The sequence below is a fragment of the Monopterus albus genome, unplaced genomic scaffold, assembly GCF_001952655.1.
Source record: "Monopterus albus unplaced genomic scaffold, M_albus_1.0 scaffold5.1, whole genome shotgun sequence".
NCBI lineage: Eukaryota > Metazoa > Chordata > Actinopteri > Synbranchiformes > Synbranchidae > Monopterus > Monopterus albus.
The window spans coordinates 78865-88656 of record NW_018127885.1 but is presented as its reverse complement, the minus strand read 5'-3'; the positions used below and the strand labels follow the sequence as shown (position 1 = coordinate 88656).

General features: G+C 40.9%; 2 protein-coding genes across 2 annotated transcripts in view; both read right to left on the bottom strand.

Moving 5' to 3' along the window:
• The window catches only part of rfx4 (regulatory factor X, 4), a 20389-nt gene extending 15368 nt beyond the window's left edge, over positions 1–5021 (bottom strand). The window contains 4 exon segments of the mRNA XM_020613489.1: positions 1115–1175; positions 1396–1482; positions 3831–4762; positions 4872–5021. Of these exon segments, the coding sequence (XP_020469145.1) occupies positions 1115–1175; positions 1396–1482; positions 3831–3873 (191 nt within the window). The 5' untranslated portion in view covers positions 3874–4762; positions 4872–5021.
• A 1541-nt stretch (positions 5022–6562) lies between these two features.
• The window catches only part of polr3b (polymerase (RNA) III (DNA directed) polypeptide B), a 22518-nt gene continuing 19288 nt past the window's right edge, over positions 6563–9792 (bottom strand). Inside the window, exons 25-28 of the mRNA XM_020613501.1 lie at positions 8846–9012; positions 7897–8010; positions 7582–7755; positions 6563–7187 (exon numbers count right to left, since the gene is read on the bottom strand). Of these exons, the coding sequence (XP_020469157.1) occupies positions 7058–7187; positions 7582–7755; positions 7897–8010; positions 8846–9012 (585 nt within the window). The 3' untranslated portion in view covers positions 6563–7057. The remainder of the gene's footprint in view (positions 7188–7581; positions 7756–7896; positions 8011–8845; positions 9013–9792) is intronic.

Here is a 9792-nt window from a genome sequence, read left to right as displayed (position 1 = left end):
ACATTCTCAATATTTGATCAAGTTATCACTTGAGCAGTCACTATAGCATCAAAAGAAAAATTTCAATACTGTATGTGCACTAAAGAAAATGACTGCAATTATTTCAGAGGTCAATTACAGTAGCATTTATGTCAATAGTGCTTCTATTAAAAAGGGCATATAATAACAGATACATTGACTCAGCTGCCCACAGTGCAGATATTTATACTGTGCAGTACAAATATTTAAGCTCATAGGTATTTTGAATGTTATTAAGTAAATGACGTCATGGGCCATGGGCCATGGGCCTGTGCAGCAGGCAGGCACGTATAAGCTAGCAGAATGTGTGGGGTTTGTATGTCATACATGCGGAGAAGCAGATATGCTACATGTTGATGCTACTTTTTAAGTCTGTATTTGTTAATAGTCTCTATTGTTGAGTCCACGAGACATTTCCACGTAAAGGCAAATACAAGATAAAATGTTAGATGATGTGATTATTATGATCAGATTCAAAATTAAGATCTGAAAAAAGAGACACTTTCTAAATTCTCTTTTCTGTTATAATGTAAAACAAAAAATAATGTATGTCACACAAATCAAACAAAAATATTAAACTACAGGATGTAATTTTCATCTGTATTTGTGGTTCAGTGACACATAATGTACATCTTACCTTTACCAACATATTAAGGCCAGAAGAGAAAACAATGTGAAGAATAACTGGTGCTCACTGTTTCATTTGTGTGTCATGTGAAGCTGTGCATTTTTAAATGCATCTAACACGACTGAAAATTCAGGTTTTACCACCAGGTTAGTGCAGTGAAAAACATCATTTTAAACACAGCAAATTTAAACAGACTCATAATATTTTAGTGTTTTGTCTGTTGTTTTCCTCACAGGGGTGAAAAGCATCAGTTAAAATAATGACTTATTAATAACTCTGGCTTTTCTGGAAGACTGGCTACATCATTTTTACATTAATCCACTACATTTGCTACACTTTACTGTGGTTTGACATAAAAAAAATGTTATTTATTTTTACAGTTTCCCACTTTTGTCTCATTCATTTTTACTAAGGCAAAATAAATAAATAAGAAAAGAAAAAGATTGAAATTTGTTCTTAAAAACTTACCATTCCAGAGTCGCTGGTGTTGAATGTGGTTTAGAGGCTCTGTTATTTTCTTTTTCTTCATCTGTAATATACAACACATTCTGGACTTTAGGGCAAATAACTGGCACAATAATGTGCAAAACTTTTTAAAGGCCGTCTTATTTTTGCTGAGCAAGCACGATTAAATGACATTTAGCATACAAAACGCTAAGATAAATAACTGATGGGTACGAAACACACAGGAACAAGATTCCTCAGTGAAGTCAGTAGTTTTAGTGTAAAACAGTGTTTGTCCTGCTTACGTTCATCGTTGGACATGTTCCCCAGAGACGTGTGGCTGGAGTATCGCTTACTCTCGCTCTCGTTGAGGCATCTTTCAATCCAACTCTCTAAAAACAATGACATGAAGCACCACAGGTCATCTTAGTACAACTCAGAAAAAAATGTTACGTAGACAGAAGCAACTACGAAATTAAGAATCTGGTTAAAATTTGATGTCAGTTTAAACTGACTTTCTGAAGTGAACTCATTTTATCGTGCAGTAGAGGAGATTCAAACGTGTATTTACGTAAACCGTGGAAATCACTGCCTGTACAGGAGGCTTTAAATGTCACTAACGTGGCAGGGCGAGCTGGCAACAACTGATTGTATGGGCAGCGGTGCGGCCATGGCTCTATTTGAGATGTTTTCACCAAGACGGCAGGAATCCAGCATTGTTCCCAGGAGACTACAAGCATATGCGCTTGTTTAAAAGAGCCTGTGCACATTAAGCAGTCTGGTGGAATAGAGGCCATTGTCCTGTTTTAATTTCTACTAAGAAATAGCTCGACTGGTGTGCTTTCTGTGACCGAGCAGCAGCAAAACACCAAAGCTTTCATGCTGAAACAGCCTGACATAGTGGAAGTCCCTTTAAATTCTTTTATTAGCTTCAAAGAAGGTCTTCAGTATTTGATAAATGTAATTAAGAAACACATTCTGTTAGGTTAATATTCTTATTTGAGTGCAACAAAGCATTTTGTGCTTATTATTTTTCTATGATAATACAATAAGATACAACTACACTGAAGGACTGCAGAAAGAAATGGAATAAAAATTTGAATATTTTCCATTCATATGGTAAATTAAAACTATTATGTAACTTAACATTGAAATGAGCAACTAAAACGTGTCAGATGTTTGCATTTCATATAAAGTAAAAGTACTCCACCTTTAAGACGTTCAACAACATAAAAACTCTACACATATTTCTTGAAATTGCCTAAATCTTTACGCTCGTGAACTGACAACAGTCGCCATAGCTGCTGTTGCCAGGACAGACTGCTGGCAGGACGACCTGTTGGTGCAGCCCACAGGGGGATTCGGAGGAGGTCACAGATATTGAAAAGTTTAAGAAGTTTACACTCATCGAGGCTCGACACATAGAAGTTCACCACGTGCTGATGGAAAAGGTCGGACTGCAGTCCCATCACCCATCAGCAGCTGAAAGCTCACGTCCCTCAGAAGCAGGAGGTTTTTCTTTATGTAATGCTAAACAAGTTATTATTATTACAGTTGGCAGAAACTTTAACTGAATCAATGCCAGTGGCCGTGATTGTCCCATTTTTATATTGTGAACTGATTCTCAGCATCCTGCATAACATTAAAAAAAACAAACAAACAAAACAAACAGCCTGAGCATTTGCATATTAACTTTGCATAAAACGCCACCAGTGTCTTCGATGTCTCTCATCATTTATCAGCAGTATTTGCTTCTGTCTACCTAAAGACAAAAAGACAGGAACAGCAACCCTGACAATAAAAAAAGGGAAACCACTGAAGTGAAGCTAATTCTCCACAGAGGCTCAGGTCTCAAGCTTCATTTGTCACAGGGACAGATAAGTTGGGGATCTAAATAATTGGATTAAATTTGATCAACAAGTAAAATGGATGTTCACTCATTCATTAACACACATTCAGGACTTAACTACTCCACACTGCACCAGCATATACAGCATCCATAATTCACTTTTTTTGTGTCTGAGACTAAACAATAAGTAAGCAAACATTTGAAAAACTTTAACAATGCTATTTCTCAGCAGATAAGGAAAGCTACTAGGGAGTTTGTTCTTTTTATACAACCTTTTAATTAGATTAGATGTTGATTTATATTCCCAAAAGTTAAATAAAGTTTAAATAAAGCACTCATTTTTACTACATAAGGTGCTAAATATTTTTAAAGATAAATTCCCAGTGGAATTCAGTTTGTTGTTCAATACATGCTTCAGCTTTGCAGTTCTGTACTTGAGAAAACAAAAACAAAACTGAAAAAGAAACTGAAAAGAGCAGGTGCATAATACTTTGAAGGGCACCATGATGTGCACATGCTGTTTTTATGCCTCCACGTCTAATGATGAGTGCAATTTTTAAATTCACTTAAAAAAACAGCAAAAAGCCATTTGGTCGATCCAGTGTCAGCGATTTAAGGCCCGTTTCCCTGCTTTCTGTAACTGTTCTTTAAACAGTAGTAGCGTGTTCTGTGATATAACAGCAATTCCTGTAAGTGTCCTGTGACCAAAAACACACTTCATAATAAACTTCAGAAATGTGAAAATTAGATGAGCAGAAAAAAGCCAAACATCCAGACAGTTCCTCTGAATGAGTGCAGAGAAAGTTTGAGCAGAGGAAACTAACACAACGTTTCTGAACACAAGCTGGTTTCCTCAATTCATCCAGACAAGCGGAGTTTAACAGGACTGACCTGTGGAATCCATATCAGGCTCCTCCAGCAGCCCGCAATGCATCCTCTTCCCATCAACGACACTGGCTCCTCCAAGAAAATGGCTTAGTGCACGTTTCACCCTCCTCGGCGGCTCTCCCCTTGACTCGCTCAGTGTTTCCGTGACCACTGCCCGTCACAGGAGATGTTGAGGATCTGAGGTTCGCCCAGAGAGGGGTGGTGATGGCAGAGCAAAGGGGGGAGGTGGGAATAAGGGAGAACGGGGTGGGGGGGAGCAGAGAGTCCAGAAATCCAGCGGGGGGAAAGCCAGACCCGTCAAAATGTTTGCTGATGTTTCATGGGAAAGGGGCTGATTTTATAGGAGCCCTGATGGGGACATGTCATTGATAGGCTTGGAAGGCTGATGAATGGCCCCAAGTCAGATGGGGATGTGGCAAGGCTCACTGGAAGTCTTTTGTGGGGCTGTTTTGAATAAGAAAAGCTCCCTCCCAATGAAAAAAAAAAAGAGGCTTAGATCTACGCAGTCTAACACTGTGGCCTCCCCGGCTTCCATTATGGCATTTAATACGTTTTTATACACCCCTGAGCTGCACATAAACATACATCCCTAACACAACCACAACTCCTGTCTTTCCTTCTCATTTCAACTCCCACTTCACATCCAACAGATACTTGTTGCCACATTTGGTCTATTTCTCTGCTCACGCTACAGCTGAAGCATCTTGGTGATAATTTTTCAGAGTTGACATATCGCGTGTTCAGACACTCATCCAAACATGCTAAAACAGCACTACTGCAAATTTTGTGGTGGAGTTCTCACCTCTTTTTGCTCATGCTTTTGCTGTGGCAACCTTATTTTTGGTGTGCCTCTGAGAAGAGGGAACGGTCACAAAGGGGGGGAAGTAAAAGTGCAAAGCCTGAGGCTGGGAGGGCTCTGATGGAGTGCCTGAGAGCTGGAGAAGGGAAAGCTGTGATTAGAATATGAATGGAACCACAGGAGAGGGGGAGAGAAGGGAAAGAAGAGGGGAGAGGAGAAAGGCGGATTATGGCTGAATTACTCACCACACCATGGATAGCAAAGGAGGACTTTCTCTTCCAGTGCGCAGGCGTGGGCACCACTGTTGCTGTTCACCAGCACACACCGTGCAGCCACCTGGACGCACGGGTGTCCCATGACAAGAACATGCCCAGGGACACCGTGCACAGGGCGTTCAGATTCATATAAGAAGAAGAAAGCTACTGGGATGAGTCTAAGGTCAAGATGACTACACTTGAAGTTTCTGAAACAAAAAAAAAATGTTTGATGCATCTTTAGACTCTTAGAGCTAGACACTAATTTTCACAAGACCAACATTACAATAACATACTGACTCAGTATTCAAAGGTCTAAATGGTGACCAGTGTAAAGGTGTGACCTCAAAAGAGGATCTAATTAATTTCTATCAAACAAGAAGAAGGTGGAGTCTGGTATCTCCCTCAGTGGATGTCCTTTCCCCCCACCCTGTTATCTGCTTATTAGAGCCTCATAAAATAGGACAGGTGCAGCCACCAAAAGAGCCTCTTCCACCCTTCCTATTCTCACACACTCTGCCTGCACAAACGCGTGTGTATTGCTTTTGTTCTCTGAAAAGGCCCCAAGTGAGTTGTGTGTATATGTGTGAGTGGGGGGTATGTTTACGATACATACGACATGGTGGTGGTATTAAGGCTTCAGTTTAAAAGAGGAAACTTGCTCCTCCTGTTGATATGAATGAAAATGTTCCTCTCTGTATTTCTAGATGTCGTCACTGAACACTGTTCAGTCATCCAGCTGACTGCTTATCACGTGAAATTTAAACACTCTACTGAGGAACCTAAATCAAACACCTCAGGTTGTAATGAAATCAAAAAACACCCCTTTTGATGGTTTAACGATGGGCCAGTTAGTATCGTATGGATATTATCACATAAAGCAGTAAATATGTAGAAACATTTTACCTGAGTATCAGTTTGACATAGACTGGGAAGCAACTACATATATTACTGCTTAGTGATTTTCAGAAATGATGTTAATTAAAGCTACAGTATGTGAGTGAAAGTAGCTCTAGCATGAAACTCCAAATCAACCCACCCTGCTCCACCCAGCGACTCTATGCTCTACTACAGTGTGCTTCGCTCCACCACACTCTGCCCAGCTCCTCAGATATTTGTCACTATGAAGTTAAATAAATGAGATTGCAACAAAACTTACTGATCAAACAGAAGTAACTGAAAATCTCTGAGTGGTTAGAGAGGTCAGTCTCACTCAAAACATTTCAGAAGCTAACATCTCTGCACTGCTGCCAGTGCTGTTCAATGAGTCTGGGTCACAGGAGGCTTCGACAGCACCTCTACACATTAAGACGAGTTTTGGAGCTGATTTTTACAACAAAAACATTTGGAAAAAGTTACATACTGTAGGTTTAACCAATTAATCTGAAACAGTTCTGATAAAAACTTAAAACATGCTAAAATTCTCTAGTTTGAGCTTCTGAAATGTGAATTTGTTGGTAACCTTAGTCTGTAAACTGAATGTCTGTGGCCCGCTGGTCAGAAAAACAAGACATTTGATAAAAACTGTTGCTTACAGCCCTAAAAAATAAACATTAGGTTACTGTTGCACATATATGAAGAGCTTGTTTTTGTGTAATGTGTTAAAAGTAGAGCACAGTGTCATCATTTTGACATATTTGCTCTATCTTGAAGGATATTATCAAAAAAGACCCTTTATAAAATGATTTTAACACTTTATTTTAACACTTTTAGCAAACATAAAGAATACAGTCCACAAAAACAAGAAAAAGCAGTGGCCTTGGCTTTTTATGAAGCAAAAGAGAAAAGGTGCTCACTGTTCACAGACTGCTGCTGTTTTTTCCTCAGGTTATTATTCATGCTTAATCAAATGTATTTTGATTTGAGAGTACATGTACTTCAGTATTTGTTCACAAAAGGAAGCGCCGAGTTAAAAGTAATCAAACTGTACAGGACACAGCAGCTGCCTGCAAAATAATCTTTGTGTTTATTATGTACACATACAAAGAGCATAACTGTGAGTGTATCAACATAAATGAGAAACAGGGCAGACAATGGTTTGGGTAACAACAAAAATCTTCAGTCTGTTTCTTTCTGCTCATTCAAAATCTTTCACAAATCAACCTGTTTCAGACTAAATTCAATCTCTGAATCTAATCCTGTCACTCACACATGCTGTATTTCTGTCCACGTCCTGGTCACTCATTGTAACGTGACAGTTTGAGTCGGGGGATGATGTTCATAGACTGCAGCTCCTGGAACAGCAGCTTGCAAGCGTACGGGATCCGCAGGGAGGAGACGTGGCAGGACGACTTACAGTAGTGACACCTGGACGAAAGAAACTGAGAATCAGACTGCAGACGAACAAAGGTTACTGACTGGACTTCCAGCAAACTGTATTTGTGGACTTCCCAGAATACACCTGTCCTACAACAAATGTGAATTACCAATCTTGCTAACAGCACAGGTTAATGCACACTGGGGTAATGTGATTAATGAGAAAAGCACTGATTCATTGTTTCAGCTGTGCCATACAGTTGCTCTTCAACACTTACGACTTCATGAACATCTACAGAAAGTTATTTAAAAAGTTAACCGGTACACTGATTTCCAGGAGAATCCACTCAACAGGTGGTTCTGTCATCCAGGCTCCACCAGTTTCCGTGCACTAGAAGATGATGCACTTCACATCTGTAGCTGTCAGCCAGCGTGTTTAACTTACCACCCAGAGTATCCCAGCAGGCCGCACTGTCCGCACACGTCCACCTCAAAAGCGTCACTGGAGATCATGAGGCGCTCCAGCAGTAACATGCTTGCTCCATAGCCGATCAGACAGTCGCGCTCCATCTCGCCCAGACGCAGACCTCCGTCTCTGGAGCGACCCTCTGTAGGCTGCCTGTTGGCGGGTGAGATGCATTCAGGGAACAAACACACACGCAAGACGTTTGTTTTGTGTCTGAACTGTACATAGGTTTATTTCTATTAGTTAAATGTTGTTGCAATTACATATTTTTTAAATGTTAGTCCTTGATTCTACCTTGTGAGAACAGCTCTGGGGCCTCGGGCTCTGGCATGCATTTTGTCGAGGACCATATGTTTCAGCTTCTGATAATACACTGGTCCAAAGTAGATGTAAGCCTCCAGTGGTTCCCTGAAGAAAATACAGAAAAACACAGAACATGTGAATTAGGATACACTTTATCAAATTAAAAATATTGAACAGTTGATGGTTACATCTCCTGAAATATGAGGGGTGGCTGCTTTTCTATTTGTTGACCTGAAGGTAAAGCTCCGATTACACTCTGAATGGAACATTTGTGCGAGTGTGTGCTTGTGGCATTTGTCCAACATCATGAATAACTTGTGCTCTAGTACATTGTGATTGCCATTTGTCATGACTTTTAATTTTTCACAGTCTGAAGCGTTCATCTACTAATCAAACTTGAGTCTTGTGGCAATGCAGCTGAGAGCAGGGGGCTACTCTAACAACACCTGACGCTGAAAACATCCTGATGGCAATGGTGCATTTGGGTGTCTCTGGGAAGCTCAGACAACCTACATTTGACTCTTAAATGGGCAGAACATGGTGGAGCGAAGCAGATTGTAGTAGAGCACAGTGGAGCAGGGAGAGGGAGTGCTGGGTGGAGCAGAGAGTGTGAGTTGATTCAGAGTTTCCTTACTGTAGCTTTAAGCAAACATGGACATTGGGGAAAAACAGCACTTTTAACATAAAACATGGCTATAAAAAGGTTGCACTACTGCAGTGAGCTCTTTACTATTCAGATATCATTGAAGACACCAATAAAGAACACTGATCAAACAAAGTCGTGGTTTATAATGACAATCGACTGCCTATGCAAGATGGCTTTCATAATGTAGTGAAAAAGATACTAATTTACAATGGCTCCAGAAAACCAAGGCATGCTTTGAAAAATGATGAGCAGTAATGTTGTGGTAAATGGAATAAACCATGATCTTGCCGTTACCCTGTGATTCCTGAGGTGACGTAGTCTTTGCCCTGGTAGTTGTATCCGTAACGGATGAGATCCTCACACACATCCTTCACTTTGCTGCCTCCAAAGGCTGTACCGTAGTGAAACCGTCCATCCAGGACTCCCGCCTTCCCAGCCAGCAGTTCAATCAGTTTCCCCACCTGACAGAACCAAACACAGTAACACACGGCTCAGTTAATAACATAAATCCTTTGTGATTTACATCCTGTCCTGACACCAAATGTTGATAATGTGGGTGAGTTTAGATTACACAAGTACCCCCCACGGTGGGGCCCGTGGTCTAAGGATGAATGATTTCAACAATTCCAGTGAGGTCGCACCCAGAGGACCCCTGACCCCATCACATAAAAGGAAACACCTACTCTCATTTCAGTCTCAGGCCACAGAAACATCCTCCAGAGCCAAACATTTCTGAGTCTCTTCCATGACAACCATGGGCAGCAAACACACCGACACTGACAACTTCAGCAGTAACGATCGTTCCAGTTTTTACAGTGTATGGACCAAAAAGCAGACAGAAACAGAGCTGAGTGTGATTTACATTTGGCACCAGCCTACAGTTCAGATGTTCTCTGCACATCTGATAAAACTTCCACACACCACTACAGCTGGCGGCTTTGCAGGCAGACGTCTCCGCGGCAACAAATATCTGTTTGTGAACAGTAAGATTGCCGCTCAGTGGCGTCAATAGACGTGTGCTCTGGAGGCCAATGATAACCCAGGAGGAGAGTAGCGGGGATAATGAGGGTTTTGTCTCAGAAGAGCTGACACAAACGTCAGAAGAGCAACAGTCAACACACAGAGACTGAGGTGATTCAGACTGAGCTCACAGCCAAAAATCACAACAGGTGTTGGATTAGGTGTCAAATGACACCTTGTCACTGAAACAAAAGCTGATTTAACCTTCCTGCTAAATGCTG